The sequence below is a fragment of the Myxine glutinosa genome, chromosome 1, assembly GCF_964187855.1.
Source record: "Myxine glutinosa chromosome 1, kmMyxGlut1.1, whole genome shotgun sequence".
Classification (NCBI taxonomy): Eukaryota; Metazoa; Chordata; class Myxini; order Myxiniformes; family Myxinidae; genus Myxine; species Myxine glutinosa.
In genome coordinates, this window is record NC_136261.1 from 210,497,759 (window position 1) to 210,518,366 (window position 20,608).

At 45.9% G+C, this 20,608-nt stretch overlaps 1 protein-coding gene across 2 annotated transcripts in view; it reads right to left on the reverse strand.

The window, feature by feature from the left end:
- Positions 1 to 18,862, reverse strand: part of LOC137416367 (C-X-C chemokine receptor type 2-like) — a 29,613-nt gene extending 10,751 nt beyond the window's left edge. Inside the window, exons 1-3 of one of the 2 annotated variants that reach the window (XM_078782986.1) lie at positions 18,703 to 18,862; positions 9,475 to 9,673; positions 9,098 to 9,387 (exon numbers count right to left, since the gene is read on the reverse strand). In XM_078782986.1, coding sequence (XP_078639112.1) covers positions 9,098 to 9,387; positions 9,475 to 9,673; positions 18,703 to 18,714 — 501 coding nt within the window. In that variant the 5' untranslated portion in view covers positions 18,715 to 18,862. Of the gene's footprint in view, positions 1 to 9,097; positions 9,674 to 18,702 lie in introns of both variants that reach the window. The other variant, XM_078782980.1, reaches the window with a different exon arrangement.
- Between the last annotated feature and the right edge of the window lie 1,746 nt (positions 18,863 to 20,608).

The window sequence follows — 20,608 nt, forward strand, 5'->3', positions numbered from 1 at the left end:
GGTTGACGAGAAGCCGAGATCGCGCAAAATATGTATTTTATGGCGGCCATTTTCAAAATCCAAAATGGCGGCCATGCAGGTGTCTGTGCAAATGCCAACATTGATTTTCAGATTCTCCATGCTCTGAAGATTCCAAAAATGTACAGGTTTGCTAATCCCAAAATTTTGAAAGAAACTATATTTGTTAACATCGTGAACCTGACTATCTTCATCACTGTCCTGAGTGTCATTTTCGCAAAGGTGTCTACGCAAATGTAAACATTAATTTTTGGATTCCTCATGCTCTGAATATTCCAAAAATGTATAGTTTTGCTAATCTACCAAAATTTGGAACGAAATTATATTTGTCAACATAGTGAACCTGACTAAAGTTGAGAAACACATCAGCAGTGAGGATTGCTTAAGTGACAGAAATGTAGACTGATATAAGGTGGAAGCAGGAAAGGTGATCCCAGTATGGGGGCCATCTCGAAAGGTTCCTTCCAGGCAGAATGAATATCAAACATTGCACATGCCCAAGTTACGGCAGCAAGGAAGGGGGAAGTAGACTACTCTTGCAGTGGAGGTGAACACCCACCCAGGCAGTGGTGGGAGTTCATTATTGGCAGAGGTAGCAGAGCTATGGATATTGCTTCCATTTAAATGAACACTCAGACTGAGAGAAGACCAAGGCTCAACGAGAGGGGATGTGGAACCTGTCGGAATCGTCAGGTTCACTATGTTTTTTCGTTCGAAATCATGGTAGATTAGCAAACCTATTCATTTTTGGAAACGTTATTACATGGAAAATCTGAAAATCAATGTTTACATTTGCCAATTCCGACCAATTCGATTCGACCAATTCGACCAATTGGACCAATCGACCAATTCCATTCGACCAATTCGACCATTCGACCAATCGCTTCGATCGACCATTCGACCAATTCGATCGATTCGATCGATTCGATTCATCGAATTCGATTCGATCGACCATTCGACCAATTCGATTTGCCAATCAATTTGACCGACCTTTGCTTGTGTGGAACGGACTGTGAAAACGATGCGGACTATATTGTCGGATACGACACACAGGACAGTGATGACGAACTCTAAATGGCATATTCTGTAATCGTGTATGTTTGATGCCATTGACTGCCTGTGTATATTTTGTCATTGACTGCCTGTGTAGATGTGAAGTTATACTGACTGCATGTGTATATATGATTTTGCTGACTGCCTGTGTATGTTTGGTGATATGAATTATTGTGACACATTTTGATGTTATTAACTGCCTGTACAAAATGATAACATGTATTTGATTATGCAACTTATCGCGAATATAAAGACAGTATTTTGCAATTCAAAACCTTTGATTCGTGTCTTACCATTCCCCATAGCACTAATTTGATACTTTCATTGGATTCCTTGTCCCTGAAAATATAGGTTTAGTATATTTTAAAAAGTTTTTAGGGTAATTAGAGGCAGAAATAGAACAAAATATGTATTTTACAGTGGCCATTTTGAAAATCCAAAATGGCCGCCATACAGGTATCTCTCCAAATGTAAACATTGATTTTTAGTTTCCTTATGCTATAACCTTTCCAAAAATGTATAGGTTTGCTAATCTACCATGATTTTGAACGAAATATAATTTATTGACACAGTGAACCTGACTAGAAAGGGAGAACCTGTAACCATTGCTTCACGTGTGGTCGATCAGGGCATATATGTCATGGGTGCTGATCACCCTCCTGATTCTAGGGAAATGGGGAGTTGTCACTGTGATAGCTCCAGTAGTGACCCAGGACAGTATTCCAAAAGTAGTAAAGTTTTGTAAGTATGTCAAGGAATGTGAGGAAGCCAAAATGGGGATAGTCTGTCATGAACACACAAAGTCATCTGAAGAAAGGCCAGAGACATGGTAGGGTGTGACCATCAGCAATCCGCAGTGTGATTGGTCAAATAGAATAGCAGCAAGTGGGTTATGGGGTGTCTACAAAGGTAAACCAGGATACACAGCTGCTGGAACTCAGAGAGGTAGGTGTTGTGTGCACTGCATCCTGGATGAGGTAACAACTTCAGCCCTCTGGCACACACGAGTCCATGCATCCCAGCTTGCTGGAAGAGGTGACATTTGCCTTGGACAAGGGTGAGGTTAAAGAGCTGCTGGGCTGTGCCACTCTCATGGGAGTAGTGGCGAATCAGACAATGATTCCATTCTCAAATTGGGGTGTGTTGGAGTTTCCCTTGCACAGCAACACGAGCCCTAGTGGTGAATTAAGGATTCCAATGTTAATGTCAAGTGATCCCAACGTAGCAGAGGAACGCATTATTGGCAACAACATTATTGAAGAGCTCGTTGGGGATCAGAAGAAGAGACATACTGCTAAAGGGACAGCTGAAGCACACTGAAAGATGCTTTCTTATTGGAACCTGACAGAGCAAAGACGCTCATTCGGTTAAGACTGATAACTCACTCAGAGGGTGTAGATTTCCCCATCCATATTAGTTGCAAGACCAGAGAGGCAGAGGGTACAAGACAAGAGAGGAGGTGGAAGAAGGCAGGGACCTGTGACCTGTCTGATGGCAAAGTGATAGGCCCATCGACTCAGCTTCATTGCGAGATTTTCCATAGATCTTGAAAGCCTTAGTTTCCACGGCATCAAGCAGAGAAAGACTTGAGGCAGGGGCCACAGGGGAGAGCAGTGCTCCATCAAGCTACAAATGAAAGCCTTGTAGATGGATAGCAGCTCAGGTGTGCCAAGGTAGGACTTTGCATGACAGAGTATGCCCAGTTGGCATCTGGCTTTGGAGGCCAACCTTGAAATGTGGCTTGCCCAAGAGAGACCATGGCTGAAAATGAGACCCACAAACTTGAGTGACTGAACCTCTTTGAAACAGTTGTTGAGAAAGTAGATGGAAGGGTTTGCGGAATGGTCCTTTCAGAGAGAGAGAGAGAGTGAGTGTGTGGGATTTCTCAAGATTGAAAGACATGTTCCAAGTGTTTGACCAGTTTGTGATTTTGGTCAAGGTCTGAGGAGAGGGAACAGGCTGCTGCCTGTTTGTCAGAAGGATGAGGGATGTCACGGCAGAGAGTGGAGTCATCAGTAAAGAGATAAACATGATTTTTCAGAGAGATCATTGATGAAGATTACGAATAAGATGGGACCAAGAACACTGCCTTCGGGTACTCCAGGCTCCAGCCTTGATAGGGAGAGGAGCAGATAGGGTTCCGTTGAGAGCCACACATTGGTATAATCTTGGTATAATCCCTTTGGATGACCCTTTGGACTGAGTTCAGCCCATTCCAAGTTCCCACCGGGTCTTGGGGATAACATTTGTTTACCCAATCTTGATGCCAACCTAGCGTGTAGTAAGTGTTTTGTCGACCATGTCTAACAAATTCAAATGCTACTCCGGCATTACAAAGAACATAGCATGAAGCTCTCATCCAAGAAGTGTTGGCTGTTTTGGCAAACAGTGACATTCCTGGGAAAGACGGTGCCTGAATATGGCTGCATGTTTGGCCTGGTAGTCATAGGACTTCTCCTTCGGTGAAAGAAGCTTTTGTTTCAAAGCATTATTAAATTGTGGATTTATTGAAGTGCGTTTTCCTTTCCAAGGAAGAACAGATAGTGTGGTCTCCCTCATTGGCTCATGTGAATTATTTGACTTCTGAAGGTTAGATTATGAGGTTATGGTTTGAGTATCCACGAACATTAACACCAATTTTTTTCTTATATGTCCTCGCCCAAACATAAACGTGACCTCATTGGAGGTCACGTCTTTTCGAAGCTGTCCATGCGCTCACGCTTTCGAAGTAAAATTTTTCACAATTGTGTTTTTGTCGAAACTGTATCTGTCTTTCGGTGTGTGTACCTATAGTGTGTCTTCAGTAAGATTGTCGGTGTTAATTTTTCATACATGTATACAAAATCGTCGGTTAATTCATGTCGCGTATTCTGAGGCCTAGTAGGCTACCGTGTCCGACCTTGAGGCTTTGTTTTTCTCGCAGCGGTTCGTCGATTGCGCTGCAATTACTTTCGTTCTCTGTTTTTGTCCCAGTCTTTCACCCCATACTTCCTTGTTTAAAATCTCAACTCAAAAAAAAACAACCCCAAAAAATATTTCCTTCTCTGTTCTTATTCGCTTATTCGTTGTTCTTATTTGTTCGTTCGTTCTTCGATCACGTTGTTAAAAATGTTTAAACTTTCACCTGAAGTACTGTATTCTGTCATATAATATAACACCTTTTTCTTCTTCTTCTTCTTCTATAAAAGGATGCTTTCGACTTGCTCACCAAATCTATTCATTCCAAAAAAAAATTCCATCACTTACAGTTCCTCTTTTCTACATTCCCGAAACTCTTCTGCACTCCACCCCTCCTTCAGCGTCCTCAAACGTATTTTTGACTCGAAGGTCACAAGAAACTCATTTTGCAATAAATGTTCGTTTCCCATTAATCGTACACTTTTCAAAATCCAATCTCACCCCTCCCCACCAAATCTTCCCCATCACCCCTTCCCTCCAAAACTTCCCCATCACCCCTCCCCTCCAAAACTTCCCCATCACCGCTCCCCTCCAAATCTACCCCCTTGCCCCTCCCCTCCAAATCTTCCCCATCACCCATCTCTTTCAAATATTCCCCCTTGCCCCTCCCCTCCAAATCTTCCCCATCACCCATCCCTTTCAAATCTTCCCCCTTGCCCCTCCCCTCAAAATCTTCCCCATCACCCCTTCCCTCCAAAACTTCCCCATCACCCCTCCCCTCCAAAACTTCCCCATCACCCCTCCCCTCCAAATCTACCCCTTTGCCCCTCCCCTCCAAATCTTCCCCATCACCCATCTCTTTCAAATCTTCCCCCTTGCCCCACCCCTCCAAATCTTCCCCATCACCCATCCCTTTCGAATCTCCCCCCTTGCCCCTTCCCTCCTAAACTCCCCCCACACCCCTCCCCTCCGAGACTCTCCCTCGCTCCTCCCTCCTAGACTCCCCTCTCACCCCTCCTCCTCAAAGCCCCGCTTCTTCCCCCTTCCAACTTTCACCTTCATCTCCCCCAACCTTCTGCCTCGCTCTTCCCCCTCCTCAAATAACACCTCACTGTGCCTCACCCAATCACCATCAAACCTTTTGTCCACCCCATTCTTCCCTTTCTCCAAGCTATTCTGAAATCTCTGACACACCTTCAACAGCTCTCCCTACCTCTTCCTCCTCTTCCACATCTTACCCTACCCTTCCCCCCCCCTGTTCTGTATCCGATGCTCCCCCTTCCTCTTCATTAACGGAATGGACCTCAAACATCCGGGGCCTTCACTCAAACTTGACTGATCTCTCCATACAGGTTGCTTCTGACAAACCAGACGTGATCTGCTTAACAGAAACTTTCCTCCTTCATGATGTCTCTGATTCCTTGGTATCTCTCCCAGGTTACTCCCTCCTCCGGTATGATAGACCTGAGCCTCGTCCTGGAGGTGGGGTTGCTATCTTTATAAAAAAAACTCTTCCTCACTCGCCCTGCACTGCCCTCTCTCCACCTCACCCCCAGGAATACCTTTGGCTACGGCCTCCCCTTTGCTCCCACAATTTGTTCATATGTGTGTTGTACCGTCCACCAAACAGTGATGACTCCATCTACATCTCGCTGTCTGATAATATGGACCAACTTCTATCGACCCATCCCAACTCTCTCTTCCCCATATGTGGTGATTTCAATTGTCACCATGCCAGTTGGCTGGGTGTGGGTACCTCTATCACCAGCCATGGCTCTTCAGCAAAGGACTTCTGCGACTCACTGGGACTGACACAATCTGTCAATTTCCCGACCCGGATCTCAGTCAACGGAGCATCTTCTCTTCTGGACTAAGTTATGACTAACTTCCCTGAAAATGTCTGCTGCTCTTCTTCTGCTCCAATCGGCTCATCTGATCATGTGCTTGTCAAAGTGGACATCTCTCTGACCATTCTCAGAGAGCCTCCTCAGCGTCGACGAGTCTGGCATTTCACTCAGGCCAACTGGCACGGTCTTCAAGCAGCCATCAATCATCTGGACTGGTCTCCCATCTCTACTGCCTCTGACATCAACTCATCCTGGGAATTCTTCCAAAGTAAATTGCTCTCTCTCATGCACAGATTTATCCCATCTCGTCTTCAGTTGTCATCCCCTTCCTCCCGTCCATGGTACACGGAATCTTGTGGTGAGGCTGTTGCCCAGAAACAACTTGCTTTCGTCTCCTGGAAAGCAAATCCAACGGAAGGAACTCTCATTTCCTTTCACAAAGCCCGAAACAAGTGTGTGTCCACCCTCAGGAGAGCCAGGAAACAATATCTCTCCGTTTTGGCGTCAGGAAGGGCATCCGGCCATACAAACATTGCCTCAAACAGCGAACCATGATTGTCATGGGGCCCGCAAGGCTAATCCCCACTCTAGCGGGGAAAAATGGCCTTAAAACGACCATTCATTCATTCATTTTCTCAAGACCGAACTCTCTTATCTGTCTCCCTCTTCCAAATCCTGGTGGCATCTGGTCAAATCTGTTTCTGGTGTTTGTTCCCCCTCCATCCCCTCCCTCACCTCAAACGGCTACACGGCTGACTCCGCACGTGAAAAAGCTGAATGCCTCAACTCTGTGTTTGCCTCTAAATCTTGTGTCCCAAACCCATCCCTCTCTGCACCCACCGTACCCAGTCGTACCCAGCTGCTCCTGGACTCTGTGTCCTTTCCTCCTGACAAGGTGGAAACGTTTCTGTCAACCCTCGACTCCGATTCTGCAACTGGACCTGACGGCATCAGCCCACGGGTCCTAAAATCCTGTTCTTCCGCTCTTTCACTCCCTCTTTCTGTTCTCTTCACCCTCTCTTTTGCTCAAGGTCATCTGCCATCTAATTGGAAATCAGCCAACATCACCGCTTTGCACAAAAAAGGTGCAAAAACAGATCCTAGCAACTACAGACCAATCAGCCTTCTCCCAATTATCAGCAAAGTCATGGAATCCATCATTGCTTCAGATATGAAATCTTTCCTCTTCTCCAATGGCTTGATCTCTGATCATCAATTTGGTTTTAGACCTGGTCACTCTACTCTGGACATGCTGCTTCTGCTTTCTCAACAATGAATGGAGGTCCTGAATGCCAAACAGGAAATTAGAGCTGTCTCCCTTGACATATCATGTGCCTTCGATACGGTCTGGCACCCTGCTCTGCTCACCAAACTCTCCTCCTTTGGTATCCATGGAAATCTCCACGCATGGCTGGCGGACTTCCTTTCTAGTTGTAGTCAACGTGTGGCCCTGAATGGGTTTCTCTCATCTCCTCTTCCTGTTCAGGCTGGAGTTCCCCAAGGCAGTGTTCTGGGCCCTGTGCTTTTTCTGGTCTTCATCAATGATCTCTTTAGCCTGGTGTTGGGCTAGCGGCTAGGGTGCCAGCTTAGGATCCTAGGATCCTGGGTTCGAATCCCGGTCGATCACTGAATTAACGCCAGGGGGGTTGACTCAGCCTGTCATCCTTCCGAGGTCGGCAAATTGAGTACCAGTTCACTGGTAATTCCCTGCTTGTCGTAAAAAGGCGACAAAAAGGGTTGGCGGCAGGAAGGGCATCCGGCCGTAAAACATTACTTCAAAAAGGGGACCAAAAAACAACAACAACCAAGGTCCCCGAAAAAGGCCAACCCCCGCTTGCGGGAAAAAATGGCCTCTAAAGGTGGTTTTAAATTTTTTTTATCAATGATCTCTCTGACTCTCTTGAAAATCCTCTCTATCTCTTTGCTGATGACTCTACTCTCTGTCACTCCATTCCTCATCCCTCAGATTGGCAGTCTGCAGCCTCCTCACTCTCTGCAGACCTGGACAAAATCACAGACTGGGCAAACGAGTGGAACATGTCTTTCAATCCTGACAAATCTCACACTCTTACGATGTCTCTCCGAAAAGACCGACTGGACAACACTCCCATCCACTTTCTGAATAATACTCTCCAAGAAGTTCTGTCACTCAACCTTTTGGGTCTCACTATCCGCCATGATCTTTCCTGGGAAAACCACATTTCAAATCTGGCCTCCAAAGCCAGTCGCCGACTGGGCATCCTCCGTCGTGTGAAGTCCTTCCTTGGCACACCTGAGCTCCTCACCACATACAAGGCTTTCATCCGCAGCTCAATGGAATACTGCTCTCCCCTCTGGGCTGGTGCTCCTGCCTCACACCGAGCTCGTCTTCACGCTGTTGAAACCAAAGCGTTCAGAATCATTGGAATCTCCCGCGATGAAGCTAACTCCAAGGGCCTTTCACTCACTCACCGCAGGCAGGTTGGTGGTCTTTCCGTCTTCTACCGACTCCTTGCCCTTGCCCTTGCAAGCCCTTGCCGCCCCAGCTCTCTCTGGGCTCTGTCCCCCAAATATTCCTACAGGTCGCACAAGATCTGCCTGCAACCCTCTTATGGTTAAACTGCCAAAATCAAGACTCTCTGCTCACCTTCACTCCTCTTTTCTCCCGCCTCTGGAACAAACTCCCTCACTCTCTTCAATCCCACTCCACCCTCCAGGTCTTTAAAACAGCTGTTCACCACCATCTCTTATCTTCCCCCATCCAAAACCTTGATCTTTTCTACCCCTGCTAATTTCACCCCAAATCCACTTTTTTGAAATACCAACTTCTGTCCTGGAAGTCCTTGGTGTCCTTCTGTTTTATACTTCTCCCACCGCCCCCCCTTCCCACGCCTCCTCCCTCCAAGCCCTCTCCCTCCCACACATCTCCCTGCTCTCAAATGTTGTGTTTGTGTGCTTCCCCTTCTCTCCCCACCTTGTCTTCCGCTCCCTCTTTTTATATATTTTGTTTGTCTGGTTGATTTGTTTGTGAAATAAATGTTAGCTCTTTCACGAGCCTCAATTGTGTATACAAAAAAAACAAAACAAAAAAAAAACATCACCACAGTGTCACCCAATGGGAGAACCTGAAAATTATGTTTGATCTTCGATGGGGGGAAAGGTATGTGTTCTCCAACATGAAGACCCGAAGTAGGAGAAAGGACATACCTGTGGACTAGACATTGCCTCAACAAAGCAAGTGTACGTTATATGCAAATGCGCCTTTATTATGTGATGCATTTCATGTGCTCGTGCAACCTCACCTGACGCGTATTGCTGGCGATTATGTCTGGAACACTGAACAATAAGCTCAACATCCACACAGTGGCACAGATGATTTGAATGTTGCGTGTTCTACGACAGGAGTGCAACTTGATGGCATGTACGATGGCGAGGTAGCGGTCAAGGCTGATGGAGCACAGTAAGAAGATGCTACTGTAAAAGTTAATGCTCGTTAGCGAATAAATGAGTTTGCAACCGGTCTTGCCAGAATTCCACTGGGATGAAACAAGGTAAGATGCCCAGAAGGGAAGAGTCAACACAAATAAGAGATCTGCCAATGCAAGGTGAAGCATGTAGATGTCAGATGATGCCATGAATTGTCGGTAGTGTGTCAGGACAATAATGACCAAAATGTTACCAAGAAAACCCAGAACGAAGACAAATGAGAAGGCAACAGGAATAAAGATGCTGTTGAACACCGCGCTGCGTGTTGTCTCATCTGAATGTTTGCAGCTTTCATGTGAGGATGTATCTCCATTATTGGGATCATAATCGCCAGTGATGTTGTCAAAAACGTCAAAGAGGTTAGAAAAATCAGTGTATGTAGACGAACCAATCTAAAAAAGAACAGAGAAAAACATATCGCGTGTGTCAGCACCCGAATGGCATTTTACGTAATCTATTAGCAAGAGCATGGTATGATAATAATAATAATAATAATAATAATAATAATACATTTATTTTATATAGCGCTTTTCAAGAAGCCCAAAGGCGCTTTGACAGAGTACAAAAAACAAGTGCAAAAAGACAAAAATCAATCGGTAAATAATCTTAAATAAATAATAATTTAAGTATAGACTTAAAGCATTATGTTTGTTCCAAAGGTACAGTAGCATGTTTTACATTCATCGGTCAGGGGAGTGACAATACAGCTCAGTTCGTGTTTCCTTCAACGAACTATGTTAAGTGCCTTTAGAAAGTATTCACACCCCTTGACTTTTTTCACATTTTGTTGTGTTACAGCCTGAATTTAAAATGGATTAAATTGAGATATTTTTGTCAATGATCGACACATAATAAATACCCCATAATGTCAAATTGGAATTTTTAAAAAAGATTTTTTTTACAAAAAAAAATTTTTTTTTAAAGCTGAACTATCTTGAGTCAATAAGTATTCAACCCCTTTACTATGACACTCCAAATTGATCTCAGGTGCATCCAATTTCCTTTGATCATCTTCGAGATGTCTCTACAACTTCCATGCGGAGAAGAAAATTTCAATTAAAAACGGATAAATTTGATGGAAAATACATTGATCTTTTCAATTTTACAACTTTTAAAAACTATTTTTATTTTATTTTATTGTCTTTTTTTCAAGATCTATTAACGACGAGAAAATAATTAGTGGTCTCAGAAAACGGATTTAAAATGGTGGAGGTTTTTGGTTATTATTTTTTCACAATATTGTTGATCATTACAAATGATCATTACAAATCATCATTACAAAGATCATCACAAGTGGGACTTCCGGTTCCTCGGGCGAGTGAGGCGTACTTCGAGCTCTCCACGGCATCGAAGTTTGAGTGTTTTCCCATTCTTGTCTTTGTAAAATTTCCACTGGTTATTTTGCTGTGTACGTGTTATTGTGTGTTTCTGGTTGGTATTGGTTTGTAATTCGTACAAACTTGTGTGTAGTTAATCGTTTTCTGGGTCGTACCTCGTGCGCGGCCTGGTGACTTGGGGCTTCCCTCCCCCCGTCGGTGTTTTGTCGGTTTGGGTTATTTCCTTCGCTGTATTGCTTGTTTCTTTTATTTTGTTTTCTCCCCCTCACCTCACCTCCCGAGACAAAGAATTATATATTGATTCTTTCTCTCCTCCCGGACACGTGCTTGTTCGCTCTCCTCCTCATCTCGGCTTGTGCCCCGCCCCCTGTATCTCGTTTTCTTCCGCCTCTGCTCCTTCCTTCTCAAATCCACGTTCTGGCTTGGAGACTTTTCCCGGATTTTTTTTTTTTTCATGGTTCTGTTTGGATATTGTTGGAATATGTTCAAACCGCAGCCGTGATGCTGACGCCCCCCCCCCCCCCCCCCAGAATTTACATGTTTTAAACGTTTCCCAGTGTGTACCCTGGTCAGAATAGGTACACCGTATCCCTGCGTGTCGTAAGAGACGACTAAGAGGGTTGGCGTCAGGAAGGGCATCCGGCCATAAAAACATTGCCTCAAAAAGAGAATCATGACAATCACAAGTACCTATGGGCAGGGTACAGCCCGAAGTGGAGATCGGTTTCTGAGGTTTGGGACATGGAATGTAGGGACAATGACAGGGAGATCAGGAGAAGTGGTGGAAGTATTGGTCAGAAGAAGAGTGGACATATGTTGTGTGCAAGAGACGAGATGGAAGGGAAGTGGTGTGAGAATGGTGAAGGGTAGGCAGGGACAGAAATACAAGTTTGTGTGGCAAGGGTGCCCGGAGGGCGTGAATGGTGTTGGTGTCCTGTTTTCTGAGGAGTTTGTAGACAGTGTGGTGAGTGTGACTAGAGTGAGTGATAGGTTGATGATGATGAAAATGATGATTGGAAAGCTCTTGGTGAACGTCATTTCGGGATATGCTCCGCAGGTTGGTCGAAGCGATGAAGAGAAGGACAAGTTCTGGTGTGCGATAGAGAAGCTGATGGAAAACGTGAAAGATGAGGAAGTTGTTGTGGTGGGAGGAGACCTAAATGGACATGTGGGAAGGAGTATGGACGGTTTTGAGGGAGTTCATGGGGGTTACGGATATGGTGTGAGAAATGGAGAAGGTGAAAGGATTTTGGAGTTTGCTGATGGAGCTGATTTGTTGATTTGTAATACTCAGTTCCAGAAAGAGGACAATAAGCTTGTTACATACACGTCAGGTGGGTCGACGACAACCGTTGACTACCTGATGGTGCGTAGGCGAGATAGGGGGCACCTCCGGGACACAAAGGTGATCCCGGGGGAGGAGGCTGTTTCACAGCACCACTTGGTTGTCTGCGACATAAGGGTGAAAGGTGCGAGGAGAGCTCGGCAGGTGAAGTACCAACCGAGAATGAAGGTGTGGAGGTTGAAAGAGGTGACAGTAAGGGAGGCATTAAAAGAGAGGCTGAGTAGGGTAGAGGATGATGTGGTTGAGCTTGAAAGTGGTTGGATGTCAATGAAAGCTAGTCTGTTGGGAGCCGTTGGTGAGGTATGTGGATGGACAAAAGGACCACCGAGGCACTCGGAAACATGGTGGTGGGATGTTGAAGTTGGAAAGAGGATTGACGAGAAGAGGAAGAAGTTCAAAGAGTGGCAGAAGGCGAAGGGTACGGGAGCAGAAACAGCAGAGCATGAAAGTTATAAGGCAGCCAGGAAGGCTGCAAAGAAAGAGGTAGCAAAGGCGCAGGAGGCATGTAGGAAAATGTTCAGAGAACGCTTGGATTCGGAAGAGGGTCAGAAAGCAGTATTCAGGATTGCAAAGCACATAGCGAAAGAGAGGTGTGATGTGATGGGGGTGAGTTGCTTGAAGGATGAAGTGGGACAAATCGTTGTCGACCCAGATGGAATTAAAGGAAGATGGAAAAGATATATGGAAATGCTGTTGAATACAGAGAATGAATGGGATGGCAACATAGAGAGTAACCCAGTTTTAGGACCGGCAGAGAAGATAACTGAGAAGGAAGTTGAGGAAGGGATAAAAGCAATGAAGAGTGGAAAAGCGGGAGGGCCGACGGGAGTTGTGGGAGATATGTTGAAGGCAGCAGGAAGTTGGGGTGTGAAGAGAATGACAGAGATCTGTAATCTGGTGGTGAAAGAAGGCCGCATTCCAGTGGATTTGGGAACTGAGTACCCTCGTCCCTCTATACAAGGGGAAAGGTGACCCTCTGGAGTGTGGCTCGTACCGAGCGATAAAGTTATTGGAGCATGGAATGAAGGTGTTGGAAAGGAGGATAAGGAAGAAAGTGAAGATCGACGAAATGCAGTTTGGATTTATGCCAGGAAGAGGAACGACAGATGCGCTTTTCATTGTGAGGCAGTTGCAGGAGAAGTACATGGATAAGAGGAAGAAGTTGTTTTTTGGGTTTGTTGATCTGGAGAAAGCATTCGATAGGGTTCCACGCAAAGTATTGACATGGGCATTGAGGAAGTTAGGAGTGGAGGAATGGTTGATCAGAGTAGTGATGGCAATGTACAAAAGAGCACGCACAGCTGTAAGGACGAAGGACGGGAACAGTGGTGAGTTTGAGGTGAAGGTGGGAGTGCATCAGGGGTCGGTACTAAGTCCACTACTATTTGTAGCTGTGATGGAGGTGCTGGCTCAGAACGTAAAGGAGGGTTTACCGTGGGAGTTGTTGTATGCAGATGATCTGGTGTTGATTGCGGAAAGTATGGATGGACTGAAGGAAAAGATGAACAAGTGGAAGGAATGTATGGAGACAAAAGGTCTGAAGGTGAATATCGGAAAGACAAAGGTGATGGCAAGTGGTAAAGCATGTGGTGAGGTGGAAAGAACTGGGAAGTGGCCGTGTGCTGTGTGCAGGAAGGGTGTCGGAGTGAACTCCATTCAATGTACAATGTGCGCTGAGTGGGTTCATCAAAAATGTAGTGGTCTGAGAGGGTCATTAACCAGTGTGGCAGCTACATTCAAATGTAAGGTGTGCGCAGAGGGAGCTGCAGATGGAGGAAATGTTGAGTTAGATCTTGGAGATGGCGTGAAGCTGGAAGGTGTGAAAACATTTTGCTACCTCGGAGACATGCTGAATGGAGAAGGTGGATCAGACTCGGCAACGGTTGCTCGAGTGAGATGTGCATGGAAGAAGTTTCGGGAACTGAGTGGCGTGCTGATGAGGAGTAGAGTGTCGCTGAAGCTGAAGGGAAAGGTGTATGCTGCATGTGTGAGAAGTGTTATGATTTATGGGAGCGAGACATGGGTAATGAACGTAGAGCAGCAACGAAGGCTGGAAAGGGTGGAAATGCGAATGGTTCGATGGATGTGCGGAGTATCGTTGAGAGAGAGGAGGACAAATGATGAATTGCGAAAGATGATGGGAATATTGCCTGTGATTGATGCTGTGAAGAGGAACAGGTTGAGATGGTTTGGTCATGTATTGAGGAAGGATGAAAGTGACTGGTTGAGAAGAGTGATGGAAGTTAATGTAGAAGGAAGTAGAGGACGGGGAAGACCGAAAAAGACTTGGCTAAAGATGGTGGAAGAAGAAATGCGGGCAAGGGGGTTAACAAGGAGAGATGCAGAAAATAGGGCAAAATGGAGAAGATTGTCATGGGGACCGCAAGGCTAACCCCCGCTCTAGCAGGGAAAATTGCCTTAAAATGCATGTTGTTGTTGTTGTTGTATTACAAATGGGTAAACCAATATATTTTGGTTATTGTCATTACTTTGTCTATATAATGATGGCGATTGTTGGAAGGCACTGTTAAGGTGGGAAGAGCGATCGTTAGAAGGGCTCATCCAGTCAGCCACCAAAAAGGAAGAGAGATATTGTCAGAGGGTCCGGTCCACTCCAGCCAGACACCGGAAGAGAAGAGAAGAGTGAAGTGAGATCATCGGAGGGTCCGGTCCATTCCAACAAGACACCGGAAGAGAAGAGAAGAGTGAGATAATCGGAGGGTCTGGTTCACTCCAGCCAGACACCAGAAGAGAAGAGAAGAGCGAGATCATCAGAGGATCTGGTCCACTCCAGCCAGACACCAGAAGAGAAGAGAAGAGTGAGATCATCAGAGGATCTGGTCCACTCCAGCCAGACACCGGAAGAGAAGAGATAGATCATTGGAGGGTCTGGTCCACTCCAGCTATACACCAGAAGAGAAGAGAGTGAGATAATCGGAGGGTCCGGTCCACTCAAGCCCAACACCAGAAGAAAAGAGAAGAGGTGCTTCCTTCCGCTATTCTTCGAATATGCGGCAGTTCTTGAATGACGTATTCCCAGACAATTTAATAAGAAGATGTGGACTAATTCCGAGGCCCCCTTGTTCATCTGACATGTCCTGATTAGACTACTATACTTTTATGGAGCCATGTTAAAACTTTTGAAGAAGAAGAAGAAGAAGAAGAAGCCTTCCTTTACAGGAAATACATCAGACTTATCTAATACTGTACTGGCAATAGTACCTGTCCCCAGTGATGAGAAAAACAAGTAAAAATACCCAACCCCAATGCTTGGAAAAAATTTAAGTTAAACCATCAATTTAAATTATTTCATGGACATTAAAAAGGTTAATTGTGCTGCACTCAAAAAAGCCAGCCTTTTCAATTTGAAACTAATTGGGCGTCCTGTTTGCAAAAAAATGCTATATTGGTCACTTTGGCCTCAATTTGCATCCTCAAAATGGCTTCTGACACTGCGGCCACATAGCCCGTATTACTTCCCACACAAAGTTGTATCTGTACCCCGAGTGTGGAGTTTGTAGCTTTGAAGATGTGGCCGTGGATAAGGAACAGACCCACAGAGAGAGAGAGACACCACAAACAAACACATTCACGCTTAATATATACGAGATTTAGCTGTTATTTGCAGTTGTTATTGGACTTTGTGTGCTATATATACATCCCCTATACTATGTGCATCCCCAAATATATACACAGACTTGGCATTTAATATGGAATATTTTTTTTATGGGGGTGAACTTACTTTTCAAGATGACTTAGAACCAAAAGTTCATTGGAATTATGTTGAAATTATTCTAGATTTTGTTAATGTCACCTTTAAAAGAAACAAAAACCACATTTGACATTTCGAAGCAAATAAATTGATCCTTGAAAGTGATGTAAACTAATATCGAACTCGATTCACGAACAGTACTGTGTTAAACTTGTGTACGTTTTCCAGAAGTATCTCTTTATTTTGCACATTAGCCAAATTTTTTTTCAACAAAAACAAAAGCTAAATTACGACTGGGATTACGGACAGTAAAATTACAGTTCAGTACTTCGTGTAACCCCCCACGAGCATTCAGGAGAGCACGTTCACGTCGAGGCATGCTGTTCACGAGATTTGCCAAGACTTGGACAGGAATCGCTTGCCATGCAGTGACTATAGTCTGCTGCAATTCACACACAGAGGTAGGCTGCTGGTCCAAGTTGTCGATTTGACGCGTTAATTCTGCCCACAAGTTCTCTATCGGATTCATATCCGGGGACATGGCAGGCCATTCCATATGCTCTACACCACGGTCAGCAAGAAAGTGTTGGATCATGCGACCACGATGAGGCCGTGCATTGTCATCTTGGAAGACAAAGTTTCCTCGAAAGGCTGCACGAGCAAATGGAAGCAATGTTTCTTCCAGAATGACCCTGTACTTGAACTGGTTCAGGTTTCCATTCAGAACAACCAGGTCAGTTTTGCCCCCTGCATGAAAAGCAGCCCAAACGGTCACCCCACCACCTCCAGCTTGGACTCGTGGCACTATACAATCTTCGTTGTGGGCTTCATGCACTTGTCTGCGCACTCGGACGCGGCCATCTTGACGACAAACCAGAAATATAGACTCGTCACTGAAGGTCACGTGATTCCAGTTTCCTGGCTGCCATTGACGTTGCTCTCTGGCCCACTGCAATCGGCGCTGGCTGTGTTGTCTGGTCAGTCGTGGCTTTCTCAGGGGACGCCTGGCACGATAACCTGCTTGAACCAGTCGTTGGTTGACTCGCCTTCTGGATACAGGCACATTTGTCAGTTGCTGCCACTCAGCCTTAAGCCGATTAGCTGACTTGGTACGGCCATTGCGGACTAACCGGTGCAGCTGGCGAATGAATACATTTGCAAACCAAACTTGGGACTCCTTACTAATGCTTCCACTTTATTTTCATGCACATGAGAGGTGTAAAAAAGAATGCTCTGACAATGCCTTGTGTGAGTTGAAGCACGAAGTTTCATGGGTGGTGTATAATCTGGTTAGTACGCACACTTACCAGAAGTAATAAATAATATAACCACAAATTATTCCGTAAATTCCATCCAAGGAATAATTTCCTTTTCTTCTATTTGTGGACTTGGAGGTTGGGAGTGGGATTGGGGGGAGGGGGAAAGGGGGAAGGGGTGAGAACTTGGAGTTGGGAGTGGGGGTGGGGGTGGGACGGTGGGAGGGCAGAGAAGGGATAGAGTTGGGAAAGGGGGGTTGAGGCTTTGGGTGGGGGTTGCTTTCCATGGCTCCCTGACATTGTGCTGTCAATGGACATTCCTGTCAAACTCCATTGGAAACGAATTCCCTTACAACAGCCCGGTGGAATCGGGTTATATACTAGTTCTATATACGAATGCAAGTTGCATGATTGTGTCTGAACGGGGTAAACATCATAACCATAGCATGTAAAATGCTGGATGATACTGTAGCGGCTACCGCTGGGTTTACACAATCGCCTTGCACCTACCAAGGACGCGGAGCGATCACCATGCCGGGCTCGTCCAGGACGCCCGGGCAGGCCCGCGCTCAACTTGCCAGGCCTCGGCCGGGACGCCCGGGCATGCCCGCTCTCGACTTGCCAGGCCACGTCCGGGACGCCCGGGCATGCCCGGGCATGCCCGCCCGCGGACAGGACGCCCGGCCACGCCCCCTCTCGCCTTTCCCGGGCAAACGCTCCGGGATAATGTGTGTATATATATTGCTGCCTGATAAACGGGCTTTTCAGAGTACCCGAGTTGTTTTGTGACAATAAAGAAACTCGGACGAATTCCAGCTTTTTTCACGTCCATTCTTCCGACTACGTGGGAACACAGCTCCTTCAATACCTCATTTAAGAGTTCTTGGATCCAGATAGTGCATTTGGAGATTTTAAAATATTGACATTCACGCAATTTACAGTTGTGTGCATTTTTGTTGCACACACTGGTGGGGATAGGCACTGAGTCGTTGGTCCACACAACAACCAGAAGTAAAAACTAAAACAACCACAAATTATTCAGTCGTCCGTTCAACGAATAATTTCCTTTTCGTCGATTTACTTCCCTGAGAAACCTTAGCATTTTTAACAGTTAATAACTATGATGTGGACCTGGAGTTGGGAGGGGTTTGGGGTTTGAGGACTTAAAGAAGAAAGGGGGAGTGGAGGACAGAGAGTTGGAGAGTGGGAAGGAGTGGCAGAGACGGGACAGAGTTGGGAAAGGGGGGAGGGGAGCTGAGGATTGGAGGAAGAGAGGGGCAGCTGCGGACCTGAGGTGGGGAGGGTGGTGGGGGGGGGGGGGGAGTTGAGGACTTGAAGAAGAGAGGGGGAGTGGCAGGATAAGGAGTTGGAGTGGAAGGGGAAGATTAATGGGCAGTGGGGAAGTGGGGAAAGGAGGGGGGTTGAGGCTATGGGGGTTGTGGGGTTGAAGCCTAAGGGGGGGGGGGGGGGGGATTTGAGACTAGAAGAAGGATTGTGGAACTGTCCACCTGGGGTGGGGAGTGGATTGGAGTGGGGGTTGAGGACTTGAGGTTGGGAAGGGAAGGGGGTTAAGGATTGAAGTCACACTATATATTTCCATGGATCCATGTCATTATGCTGTCAATTGGCATTCCGAGCAAACTCCCTATATATTCCACACTTAATTGGGGACAAATTCCCTTACCACAGCCCAGTGGAACCAGGTTATCTGCTGGCGTATACATAAATATATATATATATACATATATGTATATATTACAGATAAACTCACATTGTCGTACATTGTCGCCGAGTTTCTCAGAAGACATCTGCCATGAGAACAGGAACAGTAACCAGCTGTCGATCGTGCTGCACAAACAAGGACGTCTGTAAGAGGGAAAGTCCTTTAAAACTCAGAAGTCTTTGAAATGTGGGAAGTTACACAATTGTGAAACGGATTTGTTTTCATGGGAACAACCAGAATCACGAGGGCATTGCAGTTACACAGACAACAATCGAACTGTGTACATTGTGTTTTATGAACGAATCTGGCCAGTTTTATCTTAAAACTCAATAACATTATGAGGTAAGGGCACAGAAAAAGCAAGTGTACGCTTTGATTTTAATTCGTTTTATTTACATGAAAGTGATTTTGCCATGGTGTTTCAATGTAGAACTCATGTATCTCGTTCTGTATTTGACTTCTTCCTCTTCAACGTTATGCATTACAGAGGTGTGAAGTTTATTCTTCAACTCTATGTACAACTGAATTCTACTGTGAATTCGTGATACATAAATGTGAATTCTCCTTTATGTACAACTTTGACTTCAACTTTATGTATACCTTTGACTTCAACTTTATGTATAACTTCAACTTCAACTTTACAAACACACACACACACACACACACACACACACACACACACACACACACACACACACACACACACACACACACACACACACACACACACACACATACACACACACACACACACACACACACACACATACACACACATATACACATGCACACGCGCACACACATACATATACACATACACATGCGCACACATATATATATTGTTGCGGATCCGGGGGTCGAGATTAACCCCCCCCCCCCCACTGGCTTTACGGCCAGGGAGGGGGGGGGGGGGGAGGGGTTAATCCCCTTGTCTTTCAAACTGGCCGATCCCCCAGTCCTGGAAATTATGACGTCACTTCCGGTCGGGAGTAGCCAGGGTGATTGGTCAATAAGGTCCCGAATACCTGAGTGCTACCCTGGCCGTAAAGCGAGGAGATAACTCCCACCCGGGCCGCAGCGTTAATGAATACGCCGAGCGAAGCGGGCTGCGACTCGGGCCATTAGCAAAAAGACTAACCAGATTCTGAGCGGTTCTGAAATCGTGCCACCGGTACTCAATTGAGGAAAAGACGAAAGCGATCGAATGAGAGGAAATCAGAGGGTAGGAAGAACAAATATGATTTATTACTACACTAATAAAAGAGGAAACGAAAGAAGGGCATGTACAAGAAGAGCAAAAGGACACAGGGCAAGCTTATACAGTCTTAAATAACACGCATAGGACAATACAGACAGACTTACATGGGAGGGTAGTGGTAGGAGGAGACTAACCAGATTCTGAGCGGTTCTGAAATCGTGCCACCGGTACTCAATTGAGGAAAAGACGAAAGCGATCGAATGAGAGGAAATCAGAGGGTAGGAAGAACAAATATGATTTATTACTACACTAATAAAAGAGGAAACGAAAGAAGGGCATGTACAAGAAGAGCAAAAGGACACAGGGCAAGCTTATACAGTCTTAAATAACACGCATAGGACAATACAGACAGACTTACATGGGAGGGTAGTGGTAGGAGGAGAAGGTCCAGGCAGATGGCAGGGGAGGAAGGTCCGGGCAGATGGTTCAGGCGTTGAGGTCCGGCTCCAGGTGTCAGCTCGTACCGTGGCGAGAACCTGGGCAGCAGCGAGCGCGTACCGTTGGCGCGCTCTCGGACCTTATATATGGCGGGGGGTGGGGGGGGGGGTAGACCTTCGCAAGGCCGTATGCGCAGTTCAATACAATCGATCGCGCCTTGCGCAGTCCGTGATCATGCAATCGACAGTCCCCTCTCTCTCTTCTCTCCTCTCCTCTGGAAGTAGTCCGCCGCGGCGCTTATATTATGCGCCTTCCAAA